Source organism: Somniosus microcephalus, chromosome 22 (genome assembly GCF_052327205.1).
Source record: "Somniosus microcephalus isolate GS21.2 chromosome 22, FLI_Smic_1.0, whole genome shotgun sequence".
Taxonomy (NCBI): domain Eukaryota; kingdom Metazoa; phylum Chordata; class Chondrichthyes; order Squaliformes; family Somniosidae; genus Somniosus; species Somniosus microcephalus.
In genome coordinates, this window is record NC_141008.1 from 53082792 (window position 1) to 53103254 (window position 20463).

At 46.0% G+C, this 20463-nt stretch overlaps 1 protein-coding gene across 4 annotated transcripts in view; it reads right to left on the reverse strand.

Moving 5' to 3' along the window:
* Positions 1 to 20463, reverse strand: part of dph1 (diphthamide biosynthesis 1) — a 583177-nt gene that overhangs the window by 68677 nt on the left and 494037 nt on the right. For all 4 annotated transcript variants that reach the window (XM_085964755.1, XM_085964756.1, XM_085964754.1 and 1 more), the window contains one exon: positions 10653 to 10753. In XM_085964755.1, the coding sequence (XP_085820881.1) occupies positions 10653 to 10753 (101 nt within the window). The remainder of the gene's footprint in view (positions 1 to 10652; positions 10754 to 20463) is intronic.

The window sequence follows — 20463 nt, forward strand, 5'->3', positions numbered from 1 at the left end:
CTTCAGTCTACCATTCCTGCAGCTCCCCTTGCACTGCACGTACCGCGCACCTGTCAAGACCTGATATCTCCCCCACAACCCCCCTGACTCCACTCTTCATCTGATCTGACGCAGGACTGAAGATAGAGAGGAGCAGCACAACAGGTAAATTATACGGGCACCAGGCGTCAGAGTGCCAGCTTACAGCTATTAAAGGAGGGTAGTCATTTTAAGAGCGTTCCCTTCTCTTGTATAAATGGAATCAATGGTAATCAAGCATCGCAGATACAGAGCACAGTGCTGGGGCCCAGGGTCAGACTCCTCACCTCTTCACGCTCTATTTTTTTTTCCTGGCGTGGAGGCTGAGTGAAGGGGGGGGTAAATTACAGCTGGATTTCACAGTGGGACACAGGCACCATTCTACAGATCAGACACTCTTCTCGCTTGGATGCCAAAGTAAAATGAGACAAAGAAATCTTACGAATTCAGATCCAGTCCGAGAATCTGCAGCGCAGACGGAATTTTGTTGATTCAAAACAAAATCAAAAACAGCCTGGTGTTTGTGCAGGTTCTGTTCTCGGTGTTTGTGCAGGTTCTGTTCTCTGAACATGTTTCCCCCTTTATCTTCCAATTTTATAAACTTCCCTTCTCTCGACACATTTTTTTAATTCTTAAAGGAATACTCCAGGCTGTGTTGTCGAATGTGAGGCAACGGCAGCAGCTCACCCTTCCAAGCTTCCTTGGAGTTTTGCTTTCCATTCAGTTGTGAGGACTTTGTAAAGTTTATTGCCGATGACAACCGTGGATCCCGCCATTTGGTCCGAGTAAAATATTCTCCCTCAAAATGGCCGACGACTATTCCCAGGCTTAACAAAATGGCAGAATTAATGATCAACCCAAGCTACATTCCTTAGAAATTTCAATCTGTTGTTAAACAGGGGCATGACTATTAGACTCAGTACCCACGAGAAGGCAGAAGGTGGGGGAGGTGAATCAGCCAGTGCTCTTGCTCCTGATTGAAGGTTCATGTGTTTGGACATCAGGGGTGGACAGGATTGAGCTTGGCTCTGAGGGTCCTTCATAGTCAGGCAGTTTGCTGACAGTTTCAGCCAGTGGCTCAGTGCTTAACACTCTCGTCTCATAGTCAGAAGGTCGTGGGTTCAAGTCCCACTCCAGAGACTTGAACACAAAATCTAGACTGACACTTCAGTGCAGTACTGAGGGAGTGCTACACTGTCGGAGGTGCCATCTTTCGGATGAGACATAAAAGATCCCATGGCACTATTTGTAGATGAGCAGAGGCGTTATCCCCAGTGTCCTGGCCAATATTATCACTCAACCAACATTATTATAACAGATTATCTGGCCATTATCACACTGCTGTTTGTGGGAGCTTGCTGTGTGCAAATTGACTGCCGCGTTTCCTACAACAGTGACTACACTTCAAAATGTACTTCATTGGCTGTAAAGTGCTTTGGGACGTCCTGAGGTGGTAAAAGGCGTAATAGAAATGCAAGTCTTTCTTTTCTTTCTTTATCACTGTCTAGACTCACAGATGGAGAATGAACACTTGGCCAGGACACCAGACAACCGTCAATGTCCGTGGTACAGTTCCCCGGCAAGAGCCAACGCTTTAAGGAACGGCTCCAGGTTCAACTAGGGTTACCAACCCTCCAGGATTGCCCTGGAGACTCCAGGAATTGAAGATTAATCTCCTGGACACTGTTACGAGCAAAACGGGGAGAAAAATCATAGAGGCATTAAAACATTGTGTGCTTTTTCATTTTCTTTGAGCACTTTTGTTTATTAGTTATAAACAAAAATTGGAGATGGGGGAAAAAATGGCTGATTGACCATAGAGAGGTCATATGATGAAACCACCAGGAATACATCCAACCAGAGTTGGCAACCGTATAGAGTGTGATTTTTGATTCAGGAACTTACAACCATTATCAGTGCAGGATGTGAAGATGAATTTTAGTGCATAAATTATATTTTGAAATTAATAATTTGGTACAGTCTGCAGTGAGCAGATGGTAAAGGTGTGGGTGTTGTGCGTGACAAATTCTTCTCATTAATTGTCATCTGCTTCATCGATGGGATTCCTTTCTGGGCAGAGCCGTTATCTATCGGGCATTATGACTACCTTATATTTATGGTCCTAGTCCTGGTCTCCACGGCAAGTGGAAACATCTTCTCTGCGTCTACCCTATCAAACCCCTTCATAATCTTAAAGACCTCGATCAGGTCACCCCTTAGTCTTCAATTTTCTAGAGAAAAGAGCCCCAGCATGTTCAATCTTTCCTGATAGGTATAACCTCTCAGTTCTGGTCAGTCTAGTAAAAAAAATTTGCACCTTTTCCAGTGCCTCTATATCCTTTTTATAATATGGAGACCAGAACTGTGCACAGTACTCCAAGTGCGGTCTAACCAAGGTCGATACAAGTGTAACATAACTTCTCTGCTTTTCAATTCTATCTCTCTAGAAATGAATCCCAGTGCTTTGTTTGCTTTTTTTCATAGCCTTATTAACCTGCGTTGCTACTTTTAGTGATTTGTGTATCTGCACCCCCAGATCGCTCTGCTCCTCTACCCTATTTAGACACTTATTTTCCAAGCAGTATGTGGCCTCCTTATTCTTCCTACCAAAATGTACCACCTCACACTTATCTATATTGAAGTTCATTTGCCAATTATACGCCCATTCTGCAAATTTATTAATGGCTTCCTGTATTTTGTCGCAGTCTCCCTCTGTATTAACTACACCCCCCAGGCAACATCCGTGGAGAGAGAAACAGAGTTAACGTTTCAGGTCGAAGACCCTTCGTCAGAACTGGAAGAAAACAGAAAAGGGGATTGATTTTAAAGCAAGTAGGGGCTGGGAAAAGGGGGAGGCAATGAAAGAACAAACGGGAAGGTCAGCGACAGGATAGAAAGCAGGAGAGATTAAGAGACATTAAGAGACATTGAGAGATATTAAGAGATATTCAAGGAACAAATGGCCCTGGCAGAATGAAGGACAGCTGCCATGTGGGAGGGAAGAAAAAAGCCCAGACGAAAGTGTGGATTAAAAAAGGAGAATATATATATATATGTGATAGGGGCCGAGGTTATGATCTGAAATGGCACACTCCCACACACTTGCTTTAAAATCTATCCCCTTTTCTGTTTTTTTCCAGTTCTGACGAAGGGTCTTCGACCTGAAACATTGACTCTGTTTCTCTCTCCACAGATGTTGCCTGGCCTGCTGAGTTTTTCTCGCGTTTTCTGTTGTTATACCGGGGGTCGTACACAGCTTGTGGGAACCCTACGAGCTGGTGTTTCAGGGCAAGGAGTGGAGAATTAAAATAATTTTCTTTTTAGGAACAGTAAATAGAATGTACAAGAATCCAGAAGAGGAGTTGGATAAATCGCCGTGCAGGATTACATGTTGTCACTTCGGTTACCAGGCAAACTCCTCTGGAACTCTTGAACTGAGCTTTTGCAACGGGTGCTGGTAGGAATTGTGCCGGTCTTCGAAAAAATTCACTCACGCAGCAACAGGTGTCCACTGTAGCCTGCTGCTGGAATCCGCTCAGGTATCAGAAATAGAAACATAGAAAAATAAGGGCAGGAGTAGGCCATTCGGCCCTTCGAGCCTGCTCCGCCATTCAATATGATCATGGGGAAATCTATCTATCTCCGTCTTAAATATATTCAGTGACTTGGCCTCCACAGCCTTCTGTGGTAGAGAATTCCACAGGTTCACCACCCTCTGAGTTAAGAAATTTCTCCTCATCTCAGTCCTAAATGTCCTACCCCGTATCCTGAGACCCCTTGTTCTAGACTCCCCAGCCAAGGGAAACATCCTCCCTGCATCCAGTCTATCTAGCCCTGTCAGAATTTTATTCGTTTCAATGAGATACAGTAGAAAGGACTTGCATTTATAAAGCGCCTGTCGGATGAATCTCCAGCCAGTTGCTAGTGAGCATGAGACACAACACAAAACTGTCTCTGATTTGGCACCAATCCCTTCCTGAAACCATTAGCCAGTGTTGAAAGCATTTTGTTGATCTATCTCTCATTATATGTAGTGCAGAATCTGAGATGAAAGGCTGCAAGATGACAATTAATGTCAAGCCGCATGTAATAGAGAGAAGTAGCTGTTTAAAAATATAACAAGGTCTACCTTTACCAGAACTCCTCCAATTTATTATTCACTATCCTGTAATCTTGTATCACAATGCATGATATAGTATTGGTAGCACTCTCGCCTCTGAGTCAGAAGGTTGCAAATTCAAGTCCCACTCCAGAGATTTGAGCACATAATCCAGGCTGTCACTCCAGTGCAGTACTGAGAGAGTGCTGCAGTGTCGGAGGTGCCGTCTTTTGGAACAGAGGTTAAACCGAGGCCCCGTCTGCTCTCTCAGGTGGACGTAAAAGATCCCACGGCACTATTCGAAGAAGAGCAGGGGAGTTCTCCCCGGTGTTCTGGGCAATATTTATTCCTCAACCAACATCACTAAAAACAGATGATCTCACTGCTGTTTTTGGGAGCTTGCTGTGCGCAAATTGGCTGCCGCATTTCCTCCATTACAAAAGTGACTACGTTTCAAAAGGGCTTCATTGGCTTTAAAGCGCTTTGGGACATCCTGAGGTTGTGAAAGGCGTTGTATAAATGCAAGTTCTTTCTTTCATCTCATATTTGCTGGGCAAATAAAGACCAAGGTCCATCTCGTTCCACTTCTACCATCCCGGTAGTCGCATGACAAAATGATAATGGAGTTGTTGACCAATCACAGCAATCAATCTCTTATCAATGCTTCTACAACAGAGCCAGAAATGAGGTGAGGAAAACCCCCAGTGGTGGAGAGCTTTGGGAACCAGGGGTCCAAAGTCACCTGTTCCTCCCAAGCATGCTACACTCACCACACGTCATGTCTCAAATTACTCATTGACTGTATCACAAAATATTATTTTCTGAAAGAAATCTATTGAATTTGAATGAGTCAATACTAACTGCTTCCACGATCTCCCTAGGGAGCTTATTCCATAGATTAGACCACTCACTCACAGAAATATTGCTTCCACAGATTAGTTTTGAATGTCCTTTGGTTCTACTGTTCTGGACAAGGTGAAATAGCTTTCTTTGGTCAATATTGTCGAATTGCTTTCAAATCTTAAAAACAGCAATAATATCACCTCCGCCCCGCCCCCACCCCAGTGAGGTCAACTGACTCACTACAGGGTTCTGCCTTGTATGACTCAAAAGAAAAAGAAAGACTTGCATTTATACAGCGCCTTTCATGACCTCAGGACATCCCAAAGCGCTTTTCTTTTGAAGTGTCATCACTAGTGTAGCATAGGAAACGTGGCAGCAATTTGAGCACAGCAAGCTCCCACAAACAGCAATGTGATAATGACCAGATAATCTGTTTTTTTTAGTGATGTTGGTTGAGGGATAAATATTGGCCTGGACTCCGGGGAGAATCCCCTGCTCTTCTTTGAAATAGTGCCATGGGATCTTTTACGTCCACCTGAGGGAGCAGACAGGGCCTCGGTTTAACGTCTCATCCGAAAGACGGCACCTCTGACGGTGCAGCACTCCCTCAAGTACTGGACTAGGAGTGTCAGTCTGGATTGTGTGCTCAAGTCGCTGGAGTGGGACTTGAACCCGCGATCTTCTGACCTCAGAGGCGAGAGTGCTGCCCACTGAGCCACGGCTGAAACATGACTCAGTACTACCCCGGCGAGTGCACCTGTCCACCGAGCCATCGGAGACCTCTGGGAAAGCTACAGCTTCAGTGACATTGACCTCGCATCGCCCTGACGGCGGGAGGATTCCCCTTCTTCAACCATTAGCCTGAGTTGAAAGCTTTCTGTTGATCTGTCTCTCATTACAGAGCAGAATCTGAGCTCTGATGGGCTGCGAGTCAACAATTTAATGTCAAGCCGCATGTAACGGTGAGAAGCAGATGTTTAAAAATACAACAGGCTTTCCCTTTACCAGAACGGCTCTGACTTAATGTTATTGACTGCTCTGTAATTGTGCACTACAAATGCATGATATCATAGTTAACCCTCCACCTACTGGACTGTAACAGCTAGCGTTACATTGTGTAAACTAACGATCCCAATAGGGTGCTCATTGTTAGTGAGCGATAGCACTTTTGTCTCGTTGACTGTCCTGTAATCTTATATCACAATGCATGATATAGTAAACTGTGTTGGTTGCACTCTCGTCTCTGAGGCAGAAGGTTGTGAACTCAAGTCCCACTCCAGAGACTTCAGCACATAATCAAGGCTGACGCTCCCAGTGCGGTACTGAGGGAGCGCTGCACTGTCGGAGGTGCCGTCTTTCGGGTGAGATGTTAAACTGAGTTCTCGTCTGCTCTCTCAGGTGGATGTAAAAGATCCCATGACACTATTTCAAAGAAGAGCAGGGGAGTTCTCCACAGTGTCCTGGCCAATATTTATTCCTTAACCAACATCACTAAAATAACAGATTCTCTGGTCATTATCACACTGTTTGTGGGAGCTTGCTGTGTGCAAATTGGCTGTCCCGTTTCCTACATTACAACAGCGACCACACCTCAAAAGTACTTCATTGGCTGTAAAGCGCTTTGGGACACCCTGAGGTGGTGAAACGCGCTGTAGAAAAGCAAGTTCTTTTCTAGAGATGTCAGAAGAGATTTGCCTTTGCTATCTATACTCAACCAGGGAAGGCCCTTTGTTGGGAGTGAGCTCTTGTGGGATGATCATGCTGTACAAGCAGAAAGGGAGTCTTGAGATGTTGGAAGTTAAAGGAGCGCCAAGATCAATGACAAATGTGCGCAATCTGCCTGCCAAGCTGGGCGTCTATAAGTGACTGGACATCACGCAGATGGGTTGTTTTTGCAATCACTTAAGGTGCTCTGAGATCTCTGAACTGCTCCAATTCTGGCCTCTTGCGCTTCCCTGACTTCCTTCGTTCCACCATTGGCGGCCGTGCCTTCGGCCATCTAGGCCCTAAGCTCTGGAATTCCCTCCCTGAACCTCTCCGCCTCCTTTAAGCCGCTCCTTAAAACCTACCTCTTTGACTAACATTTTGGTCACCTGTCCTAACATCATCTTATGTGGCTCGGTGTCAAATTTTGTCTCAAAACGCTGCTGTGAAGTGACTTGGGACATTTTAGAACGTTAAAGGTGCTATATAAATGCAAGTTGTTGTTGTCGCTATGCCATGCAAGATGTGAGTGTGGTGTGGCTTTCAAATGTATGTCGCACCTTGACCGGGTGTCCACCCGAGGTATGGGTATGGGGCACAGTCAAAGAGATGAGGCAGTGTGAGGGCTTGGCATTGGTAGGGCGTAAAGGTGGGGCAGGTAATACTTTGTGGCATGCAATGGTAAGCGATCTGCCAAGTATACAGTGCCGCCAGGCAGACTTACCCTGCCAGACTCCGTAAAGTGCACCGTCATTTTATTCATCTATTCCCAGGTCCGACAGGGAGGACACACAGCACTGAGTCTGCCAGGAGTGGAGTGCTGATTACACAAACTAGAGTTGTATTCCCTGGAATTTAGAATGTTAGGGGATGACTTGATCGAAGTTTTCAGGATATTAAGGGGGTGCAGATAGGGTCGATAGAGAGAAACTATTTCCGCTGGTTGGAGAGTCTAGGACTAGGGGGCACAGTCTAAAAATTAGAGCCATGCCTATCAGGAGTGAAGTTAGGAAACACTTTTACAAGCAAAAGGTGATAGAAGTTTGGAATGTTCTTCCGCAAACGGCAGTTGATGTTGGGCCAAATGTTAATTTTACATCTGAGATTGAGAGACTTTTGTTAACCAAAGGTATTACGGGATATGGGGCAAAGGCGGGTATATGGAGTTAGGTCACAGGTCCAATTTCACAGATCAGCCATGATTTCATTGAATGGCGGAACAGGCTCGAGTGGCTGAATGGCCTCCTCCTGTTCCAAAGTCCTCTGGGGCGATGCCATGAAGCGCCAAACCGGGCAATCCTCGTTGCGCCCCTCTCATGTCACGGCACAACCATTTTGCCAGCCGTTACTTGCTCATAAAATAGTTACTGGACTGAAGGGTTATGGGGAAAAAGCGGGGAAGTGGGACTTAAAAAAAAAAAAAATTCTCGGGATGTGGGCATCGCTGGCAAGGCCAGCATTTATTGCCCATCCCTAGTTGCCCTTGAGAAGGTGGTGGTGAGCCGCCTTCTTGAACCGCTGCAGTCTGTGTGGTGAAGATGCCCCTACAGTGCTGTTAGGTAGGGAGTTGAAAGATTTTGTTCCAGTGACGATGAAGGAACAGCCGATATATTTCCAAGTCAAGATGGTGTGTGACTTGGAGGGGAACTTGGAGGTGGTGGTGTTCCCATGGGCCTGCTGCCCTTGTCCTTCTAGGTGGTAGAGGTCGCGGGTTTGGGAGGTGCTGTCGAAGAAAATTGCATAACTCTTTCAAAGAGCCAGCACAGGCACGATGGGCCGCATGGCCTCATTCATTCTGTGCTGTAAGATTCGATGTGTAACTGGGGGCAAAAAAAACCCGAAGCTGGAGGGTTCTGCTACTTGTAGGAAGATTTACAGTGTTTTCATTCGCAGTGTTATCATTGAAATTCAGACATTCTGCAATCGATACCACAACACCAGGAAGATGAGACACGGGATATGTCTGAGATTTTAATAATGATGAACGGCGTCTGATCTGGAGAACAGCAGCATTGTTTAACAGCCCTGTGCCCTTTCTGTGGATAACTGTGGTCCATTTACTAGAATGATACCGGGGAAATGAGGGACCTCATTTATATGGAGAGGCTGGAGAAGCTGGGATTGTTCTCCTTAGAGCAGATAAGGGGAGGTGTTCAAAATTAGGAAGGGTTTTGACAGAGTAAATAAGGAGAAACTGTTTCCACTAGCTGGGGGGTTGGTAACCAGAGTTCACTGACTATTCATCAAGAACAGGAGCCCAGGCTGATTTACCCGTCCCCACCCCCACCACCTAGGCACACTGAGGCTTACTGTTATACCCCAAATGCTGTCCCAGATGAGATCACAGACCCACGACTGATCCTGGGACCCTTCTGATCTGGATGGTTCAGTTCCAATCTTACAGCACAAGAGGAGGCCATTCGGCCCGCCATGCCTGTGCTGACTCTTTGACAGAGCTCTCCAATTAGTCCCACTCCCCTGCTCTTTCCCCATAGCCTTGCAATCTTTTTCCCTTTCAAGTATTTATCCAATTTCCTTTTGAAAGTTACTATTGAATCTGCTTCCACTGCCCTTTCAGGCAGCGCATTCCAGGTCATCACTGAGCAAAAAAAGTCTCTTTATCTCCCACCCTGGTTCTTTTGCCAATGATCTTAAATCTGTGTCCTCTGGTTACCGACCCTCCTGCCAGTGAAAACGTTTCTCCCTATCTACTCTCTCAAAACCCTTCATAATCAACATCTCCATTAAATCTCCCCGTAACCTTCTTTGCTCTAAAGGAGAACAACCCCAGCTTCTCCAGTCTCTTCACTGAAGTCCCTCATCCCTGGTACCATTCTAGTAAATCTCCTGTGCTCCCTTAAAAAAAAGTGTTTGACCTAAAAACAGAGGTGGCTGGATTGCTGGTGTGACACACAACCTTCTGACGCATGATTCAGCTCAGATGAGGACCTCCCACAGCCACTGTGTACATGAAGCCAAGCGTTCACTCTGTCTCATTTGATGGTGCAACCTATAGCTCAGCTCAAACTAAAATGTAAGGGCAGGGGGAGATTGCAGGGAGGAGAAAAAGATGTATAAAATGTTAGCACGCTCACCATTAGACCTGTCTGATCTCAGTTAAAGAATGTAATGGACTAACCCGGGGATAAACACCGTTAGCAGGAGCAACCAGGCAATGTCTATCAGTAGGGACAGGAATGGGGCACTCAGCCACTGAGCCGCTTTTCTTAGCCAAGTTAACTCTATACTTTCAATCCCAATTGCCAGCTTTTTTCTACATCCCTTCCTATCCCTACTTACCATGAAGGTATCGACCTCCTTTCTAAACATTTCAACAATTACGGCCTTCTGCGGCGGTGCATTCTACACTCTCACAACTCTTTGTGTGACAACATCTCTTAGATCTCTTCTTACCCACCTCCATTCTACTGAAAAGAGTCCCAGTTTGTCTAGTCTCTCCTCATTTACTAGATCTACTCATCTTTGCTATCATCGTATTATCCCAATATTTAGCCCTCAACCAACCATCACAAAAACAGATGATCTGGTCACTATCACATCACTGTTTGTGGGAACTTGCTGAGTGCAAATCGGCTGCTGCCTTTCCCTACGTTACAACAGTGACTACACTTCAAAAGTACTTCATTGGCTGTAAAGTGTTTTAGGATGTCCTGAGGTCGTGAAAGGCGCTATATAAATGCAAAACTTTTGTCTCCCTTACTTCAAAAGATTCTTAAAATCTCTCTGTCTGACCACGATTTTTTCTGTCTCCTGCTCAGCACATCCTCTGTCTCTTGTAAATTGCTCGCCGATGTTCTTTGACATGAGAAGCATTGGAAAATTATAGAAATGCAAGTTGTGTTTTGAAAACATTTTTTTGGCACAGTCTGGGAACTGCAGCCTGTTAAAATGACGCAGCCCCTGCTCTCACACGGTTTACCTAATGAGTCCTATCGCTGGTGCGCGCGGTAAACGCAGCTGTACTTACGCATCCACCTCCTGGAAAAGCCGGAGTTTGTCTGGGAAGATCTCGGATAACAGGACATTGATGTATGGCACTTTGAGAGCCTGGAGTTGGGACTCCAAATGCTGAAAAACAGGAATGGAAGAAGAGTCAAAAAATGGGCAGTAGCTGTACAACAACAACATTTATATAGCGCCTTCAACAACAACAACTTGCATTTATATAGCGCCTATAATGCAGGAACACGCCCCAAGGCGCTTCACAAGAGCGTAATCTGGCAAAAACCGACGTCGAGCCAAAGAAGGAGGCATTAGGAGGTGTGACCATAAGCTTGGCAGACATTTCCCTCTCCTCCCAATCACTGTTGGTAACGCTGGCAAGGTTACATTCACATGCCTAAAATCCACATGCTTACTTCCAGGGAGGTAAGCCGGGTGGGGCGGGGCGGGGGGTACTGCAGGGTAGGGATCAGGTGCAGGACTTTTTGTTGAGGCCGAGTGTAACACGTCCCAGCTATAACCAACTAACAGCATTGACCATGGACCAAACCAAGAGGCACCTTCTGCTCTGTATAGGTCCAAGCCACGCCAGGTAGTGCATTGCAGGTATGGTTGTGTAATGGGTCTGGTACTCCAGTGCAGTACTGAGAGAGTGCTCAGTTCGAAGAAGAGCAGGGAAGTTATCACCAGTGTCCTAGCCAATCAACATCACTAAATTAGATTATCTGGTCATTATCACATTGCTGTTTGTGGGATCTTGCTGGGCGTAAATTGGCTGCTGCGTTTTCTGCATTACAAGTGACTACACTTCAAAAGGTACTTAATTGGCTGTAAAGCACTTTGGGATGTCCTGCGGTCGTGAACGATGCTATATAAAAGTGGGTCTTTCTTTTGTTTTAACAACACAACCTCACATTCCATCACGGTGAAAGAACCCAGCATTTTAGAAATGACCTGGGATGTAACGAGAATCTTGCATTCACATAGTACCTTATCACATCCTTAGGATGTCCCCAAGCACCTCAGAATCAATGGATTACCTGTGAAATATTGTTGTAATGTAGGCAAACAGATGTACTGGGAAATGGGGGGGGGAGGAAGAGAAGAAATAACATTGCAAAGAAATGAGCTGTTTGGCCAAACGAGGCAAAATAAATTAAGAACTAAATGGAAACAAGACACAGGACGACATCTCTGCTCTATTGAAACTGACAGTTAATCGTCATTCATTTATTTGCACCAAGCAATTTCAATTAACCATCGTCTACAATACTGTATATAGGTCAGTGAACAGGACCCTAGCAGTCTATTTTTATTGTTAATTTTATTTTATTTTTTTAATTAGGAAAGGGAGGGGGAGAAATAAAGGGACATCTTCATGAAGGAAAGATGAAGATTTGTGTGACATTACAAGCAGACGGTTGGGCTATTTATGTGTGCGATTTATATATCGTTAAAAAAAATCCAGTTCTGACTTTCCTTCTAGAACTACACAGGATTTTACAACACAGAAACAGGCCATTCGGCCCAACTGGTCCGTGCCGGTGTTTATGCTCCACGCGAGCCTCCTCCCATCTTACTTCATCTCACCCCATCAGAATATCCTTCCATTCCTTTCTCCCTCGTGTGTTTATCTAGCTTCCCCTTAAATGCATGCTTAGAAGCTTCTAATTACTCAAGGAAGAGAGCCATGGGGAGTCAGTGGAACGATTCTGCGGCTCATTCGGAGCTGCTGTGAGCACTGAGTGAAGGAGCCTAGGTTACTCTCTTGAGGCACACTACGCGCATTAAAAACTGTGAGGGGAATGGACAAAGGGGGAAGCTTAATAAAGTCTTTATTTATAGAGAGAACAGGACAGCATAATAAATAGTAACGAGGCGGAGATGGGGGAGTGGGGCCTGACAAGGAATGGGTGAAAAGAAAAGAAAGACGTGCATTTATATAGCGCCTTTCACAACTCCCTGATATCCCAAAGTGCTTTACAGCCAATGAAGTACTTTTGAAGTCACATTGTAATGTAGGAAACGCGGTAGCCAATTTGCGCACAGCAAGGTCCCACAAACAGCAATGTGATAACCAGATAATCTGTTTTAGTGATGTTGACTGAGGGATAAATTGGCCAGGACACCGGAGATAATTCTTCTGCTCTTCTTCGAAATAGTGTCATGGGATCATTTACGTCCACCCGAGAGAGCAGACGGGACATTGGTTTAACGTCTCATCCGACAAATGGCACCTCTGACGGTGCAGCACTCCCTTAGAACTGCACTGAAGTGTCAGCCTCGATTTTTATACTCAAGTCCCTGGAGTCTGTCCCCGAGGATGGTAGATGTGTGGAATAAGCAGCCATGGAACGTGATGGATGCAACGAGAGTAAACTCACTGAAGACAAAGCGTGGCTCAGCTCCTTACAGCTGGAGGGCTTGGGAGACTATAAGTGTCGAGTAGATTAGGGTGAGGCAGTTGTCAAGGCTAAGGAGTTGGAAATAAATCAGAATTAACAGGATGAAGCACGGACAGGAAACAGAGATGGAAAGATGTGAGGCTGCACGGTGGGGTAGCCCACAGCCCTTTCAACCCCAAGACCCGGGTTCAAATCCAGCGGGGACCGAGGTCTTCCCTCAGAATGTGACATGAAGTGATTCTGGAGCGGAGCTGACCTTAGCTCCTGGAGGGGAGGAAAGGGGATTCGCAGCAGCGAAAAGCCCACAATCCAGCACACTCTCGCCAAGAGAGAGGCCACAAGGATGGTCAGCCTGGGAAATGGAAATGTCGCTCTGGCGAACAGTGGAAGCTTTACGCTGCGTCTAACTGACCTGGGGGTGCTTGACGCTGAGGCAGATGCCATTGACACCTCAACAAACTCAACAATTTGCCCAAAAAACACCCACCACACATGAATTAGAAGAGTGAGGAGGTACATGAAGGAAAAGGATCCAGTGTTTACGTAGCATGATGTGGCTTATTCCTCACTTCTGTCAGTGTTATGAAAAGGTCGGGGAGGCAGTGAGTGTCTGATTAATTGAAAGGAACTTGTATATTGATGGGAAGGCACTGAGACAGAGACCCGTGAGCCAAAGCCTGCTCTCTTCCAGGTTCAGCAGGGTGCTGCTGGGAGGTGTTGCCTGGGTTTGTCTGTTTCCACCAGCGGCTCTCAGGATGGCTAGACCCTGGTCATCACTGGAGACCAATGTTCGTGTTAAACTGTCGGTGTTTAAGTTGTCAGACTGCTTGTCCAACATACAGTTCTGGATGAGCAAATATTTTCTCCAATTATATATTGGGAAGACCGAAGCCATTGTTTTTGGTCCCTGCCACAAACTCAGTTCCCTAGCCACAGACTCGATCCCTCTCTCTAACATCTGTCTGAGGCTGAACCACACTGTTCGCAACCTTGGTGTCATATTTGACCCTGAAATGAGCTTCTGAGCACATATCCGCAGCATAACAAAGCCCGTCTACTTCCACCTCCGTAACATCGCCCGTCTCCGCCCCTGCCTCAGCTCATCCGCTACTGAAACCCTAATCCATGCCTTTGTTACCTCTAGTCTTGACTATTCCAATGCACTCCTGGCTGGTCTCCCACTTTCTACCCTACGTAAACTTGAGGTCATCCAAAACTCGACTGCCCGTGTCCTGACTCGCACCAAGTATTGCTCGCCCATCACCCCTGTGCTTGCTGACCTCCACTGGCTCCTGGTCCAGCAACGCCTCGATTTCAAAATTCTTATCCTTGTTTTCAAATCTCTCCATGGCCTCGCCCCTCCCTATCTCTGTAATCTCCTTCAGCCCCACAACTCCCCTGAGATATCTGCGCTCCTCTAATTCTGCCCTCTTGAGCATCCCTGATTATAATCGCTCAACCATCGGTGGCCGTGCCTTCTGTTGCCTGGGCCCTAAGCTCTGGAATTTCCTGCCTAAACCTGTCCACCTCGCTACCTCTCTTTCCTCCTTTAAGACACTTCTTAAAACTTACCTCTTCGACCAAGCTTTTGGTCACCTGCCCTAATTTATCCTTATGTGGCTCGGTTACAATTTTTTTGTCTTATAATTACTCCTGTGCAGCGCCTTGGGACATTTTACTGTGTTAAAGGCGTTATATAAATACAGGTTGTTGTTAAGCTGCGCAGGCCGCTTGCCGGCTTTACACTAGGAAAAACTGAGCATGCGCGGAAATTTGAATGGGCTGCGCACCCAAAAAAAAATCAGACGGAACACTGCTTGGGACAACTTCCTTTATATAGTTAATGCGCTGCGAGTAGCAGAGTCCCTGTCCCCGACAGCCCCTACCCCAACACCTTCTGCCTTCCCCTCCGACACTGGAGGGTTTGAGGGGACGGAAGGGAATGAGGGCTCTTGGAGGGGTGGGCTAAACATCCAGATATGCATCACAGGATTTTCTTTGCGAAAAGCTGAGGGAACGGCTGTGAAATGTGAAAGTCTTCACGGTGCAATTGAACAGCAAGAAGGGGCTTAGTGTGCAGTGTGTCGCCACACTGAGAATAAGCTGGGAGATTAATGGATTTGACATTCAGCCTTGTCCTTCACTCGTCTAGCCTTGATGCTCTGTGCACTGCTTCAGAAACACATTGCTGGGGGTCGGGGGGTCACTGTAGTTCTTGTCGCTCGGTACAAATTGCTGATAGCGAATCCGTGGCCCTATTTACACCCCGCCTGAGCTCCTTTCCCAAATCAGACCAGGTGTAAAACAAGCAGCCGATTCGCTAACGCCTGTCCTTCGCCCGACGGTTAACGTTCAAATTACCGCTAATTAGTGAAACGGGTGAGACTCACTGACAGAGCTAAGAGGAAAGATTGGATAGGCTGGGGTTGTTTTCTTTGGAGCAGAGGAGGCTGAGGGGAGATTTAATTGAGGTGTATAAAATGATGAGGGGCCTAGAGAGAGTGGATAGGAAGGATCTATTTCCCTTAGCAGAGAGGTCAATAACCAGCGGGCATAGATTTAAAGTAATTGGTAGAAGGATTAGAGAGGAGCTTTTCACCCAGAGGGTGATGGGGATCTGTAACTCACTGCCTGAAAGGGTGGTAGAGGCTGTAGTGTCCGTGTGTAGATAAAGACACTGAAGCCAGGAGTTGGTTCATAGGTATTTACTAAGCAAGTCTGGGGGGGGGGTTTCTAAAGGATATACACAATACACAGGCTTATATAGCCCAAGTGGCAATCACCGGCATTACGCACACCTGGGGCTCTTAAAGGCACATACACCACAATTGCTCTTAAAGGCACATACACCACAATTCCTCCCCTTCTAGCTAACTAGTACATCATATTTTAAGTAATTATTAATTACATGTTATATGCAAAATAATATACATTGCTGTATTAATTAATTATAAGTTAGTCTCTCAGGAGGCTTCCTGACTCGGTCCGGATAACGCCTCGGGGGTGTAGTAGTTTCTGGTGGTGTAGTAGGTTCTTCTGGCAAGGCTGATTCGGCTTGAAGGCCAGTGTCGGGTTCATCGGGCTCCAGTATCACCGGATCGTAGGTAGATATGGGTATCTCTACTTCATCGTTAGATGTATAGAGTGGTGGTGTAGGTTGTCCCTTTTCGGATGACTTGATGATTTGGTCAGCATGGCGCCTTATTATGCTGTCTCCGATGTCCACGGTATACATCAGTGGTCCTAATCGTGTGCAGATAGTTCCAGGCTGCCATTTCTCGGTACGGTAGTCCCGGGCCAAAACCGGTTGGCCTATCTGGAAGGCCCTAGTTGGCCTTTCATTCATGCCCTGAAACTGCTGGTTCTCCACGTCCCTTCGGATGTTGGGCTTGACCAAATCCAGCCGGCATCTTAGGTTTCTATTGTAGAACATCATGGCGGGAGTTTGGTTAGTAACCATATGCGTTGCATTCCTATATGCAAATAAGAAGTTATCCACCTTGTGCTGAAGTTTTATGTCTTCATTACCCATGGCCTTGATGGCCTTCTTGAAGGTCTGGACAAACCTTTCAGCCAATCCATTGGTGGCGGGATGGTATGGGGCGGACGTGTAGTGCTTTACCCCATTGTTCTTTAAGAACTTTCTGAATTCTTCGGACACAAATTGCGGTCCATTATCAGAACATATCTGCTCCGGCAGCCCATTCCTGGCAAATATGGTCCTTAATACTGTGATGGTTTTTTCCGTGGTGGTGGAGGACATCTTTATTACCTCCGGCCACTTGGAGTGTGCATCAACTGCGATTAAGAACATTGAGTCCATAAATGGACCAGCAAAGTCGATGTGCACCCTTTGCCAGGGAGATGAGGGCCACTCCCATGGATGTAGAGGGGCTTGTGGCGGAGCATTTTGGACCTTCTGGCATCCTAGGCAGCTCTTGGTCATGTCTTTGATGTCTCCATCGATACCTGGCCACCATACAAACGCCCTAGCTAGGTTCTTCATTTTCACTCCACCCAGATGCCCCTCGTGAAGCTCCTTTAGCACTTTATCCTGGAGTTTGGGTGGAATCACCACTCTGGATCCACACATCAAGGTTCCTCGGCACACTGACAGCTGTTCTCTTCTTTGCGAGAATGCTGGCAACAGTGGTTCGCCATGTGCTGGCCATCCCTTCACTGTTAAATCGTAGACCCGTGAGAGAGTAGGGTCATTTCTTGTCTCCCTTTCAATGGCAGAATTTGTCACCGGTAGACATTCCACTATGGTAGAGTGGAATATCTCTACTGGGTCTACTGTAGGTGCCTCTTCTATCGTTGGCAACGGTAGGCGTGATAAACCGTCAGCATTCCCATGCTGTTTTGACCCTTTGTATTCAATGTTGTATTGGTGTGCCCCTAGAAAAAGGGACCACCTCTGTAGTCTTTGTGCCGTCATAATGGGGACACCTTTTTTAGGGTTGAATATGGAGATGAGGGGTTGATGGTCAGTCAGCAAGGTAAATTTTTGTCCGTGTAGGTAATGGTTGAATTTCTTCACTCCCCATACCAGGCTGAGTGCTTCCCTGTCTATCTGGGCATAGTTACGCTCAGCTGAGTTCAATGAGCGTGACGCAAAAGCTATCGGCCGTTCCGAGCCATCAGGGAATCTATGGGACAATACCGCTCCTATGCCGTAAGGGGATGCATCGCACACCAGTCTGATTGGTAGTGATGGGTTGTAATGAGCCAAAATTTTCTCGGATGTGATTAAGTCTTTACATCTATGGAAGGCACGTTTACAGTCTTCGTTCCATTTCCAAATCACTCCTGTCTGTAGAAGATCATTAAGAGGGTGTAGAATAGTTGATAAGTTCGGTAAAAATTTATGATAGTAATTTATTAATCCCAGGAATGACCTTAAATGTGAAACATTTTCAGGTGCTGGGGCTTTTATAACTACTTCAATTTTTTCAGGTGACTTATGCAACCCTTCCTTATTAATTATGTGGCACAATATGATATCTGATTTTGGAAAAATTCGCACTTGGGGCGATTTGCTCGTAGGCCCCGTTCTTTCAGCCTAGTGAGCACCTGCTCCAAATTGGCAAGGTGCTCGTTGTCGTTTTCTCCTGTTATAAGGATGTCGTCTAGGTAGCATTGAGTCCCCGGAATCCCTTGCAGGACTTGCTCCATAGCTCTTTGCCAGATAGCTGGAGCTGATGCTATTCCAAAAACCAGTCGATTGTACTGGTACAGGCCTTTGTGTGTGTTTATTGTGAGATACTTTTTAGAGGTCTCCTCAACCTCCATCTGTAGATATGCCTGTGCCAAGTCAATTTTTGTGAAACGTTTCCCTCCGGATAGTGAGGCGAAAATATCTTCTATCCTCGGAAGAGGATACTGTACCGTGTGAAGGACCGGGTTTACAGTCACCTTGAAGTCCCCACAGATGCGAATTTTTTTCTGTTCCTCAGAGTTATTTTTCAATGTTTTTTTCATGACTGGAACGATGGGTGTTGCCCATTCGCTCCAATCTATTTTGGATAATACGCCTGCCTTTTCCAAATTCTTCAGCTCTGCCTCGACTGCCGGACGTATTGCGTATGGCACCGGTCTTGCCTTAAAAATTTTTGGAATTGCTGTATCTCCCACTTTTATTGAGGCGGTGATGCCTTTCAAGGTTCCTAGTTTCTCTTGAAACACTTCTTTGGCGTTGGCCAAGATGTCTTTTAATCGTTCAGGTATGATGTCATCATTGTTTTTTTCCTTACTGGTCACCGTCAGTGCCTGAATGGAGTGCCAGTCTAAACGTATCTTCCTTATCCATTCACGTCCCAACAACGGTGGACCACCATCTTGTAGAATGTATAAATACAACTTTTGTATTTCTTTGCCGTTGTATACCACAGGCACCCTTATTTTTCCTTTGGGGTAGACTTTCTGCCCCGTATATGTTTTTAAGATAATGGATGTGTCTTTTAGAGGTATATGCAAAAATAGCCTCTCGTAATCTCGTCGATTTATTACGGTTAGAGCTGATCCTGTATCTAGCTCCATTTTAACTGGGGACCCTGCTATTGTGAGGGTAACCCAAATGGTTTGGTAATCCTCTTTGGCAAGTACATTATGTAATTTGAGACAGCTTAGTCTCTTGTTTCCGGAGTCGCTATCGCTATTCTGGTCTTCGGAGCTATTGTCCGTCATCATTTGTACCTTCCTGTACTTTTCTTTATTGATTTTTTGTTTTCTGTCAGTGGATTTATTTTGTCCAGATTGGCATACCCGTGCAATGTGTTCAATCTTACCACATTGCCTGCATGCTTTGCCCTTGAACCAGCAGTCCCTCTGGTTATGGGTGGATCTGCCGCAGCGATAACATCTTCCGAACTCCTGTCATTTTATGGGTGCCGAAGTCCTGTGTCTCTTGTTGTATCTCTGCAGCTCCTTTTGCTGCTGCTTCGTATGATACAGCCATACTGAAAGCTTTGTCCAATGTTAAATCTTTTTCAGAAAGCAGTCTTTTTTGTGTTCCTTCACTTAAGAGACCGCAAACAAATTTGTCTCGAAGATAATCCGATAGTCCTGCTCCGAATTGGCAGTACTTTGATAGCTTTCTTAATTCGGTTAGGTAATCAGCGTTACTTTCATTCTTGTGTTGATTTCTCTTGAAGAACTTGAATCGTTCCGCTATCAGCAGCGGTGTTGGGTTTAAATGCTCCTGCAGGGTATCAACAATTTCTTTAAAAGTCTTGTCCTTTGGTTTGGCTGGAGTGATTAAATTTCGTAACAGCCCGTATGTCTTCGCGCCCATTAAGTTCAGAAGTACTGAAGCTTTTTTTTCATCTGTTATTCCATTTGCAGTGCAATAAACCTCTACTCTTTCCACGTATGTGGTCCAATCTTCTATTTCGCCATCAAAAGCCTCAATATTACCAGATTTAGGCATTTCAGAAAAGATATGGCGCTTCCCGCGCTTTTTTTTTTCTCTGTAGCAACGATATGGCGCTTCCCGCGCTTTCCCGCCGCTGCTACCGATAACAACGCTGTTTTACTGTGGTTTCCGTTTATTCACTGTTGGAGACTCGTTCCCAACGGAGGTCTAAACGCTGACCTGCTTGCCGCGCCGGCCGTCTCTCGAGTGCACCCTCCCAGTCCGTTATTGCTTGCCTCCGATTTCGCTGCCTGTCTCAGCTGTAGAGCCCGCCACTGGAGCTCCAGCCTGACGCCCAAGAAGGATTAGCGCAGTACCACAGTTTCTCTTACTTCCTTGAGTCTTCTGGACGCTGGAGGAATCGATGTCCTTGAGGTGCTGCCGAATTGCAGGTAAGTCCGTTTCCACTTCGTCGCCACTGTAGTGTCCGTGTGTAGATAAAGACACTGAAGACAGGAGTTGGTTCATAGGTATTTACTAAGCAAGTCTGGGGGGGGGTTTCTAAAGGATATACACAA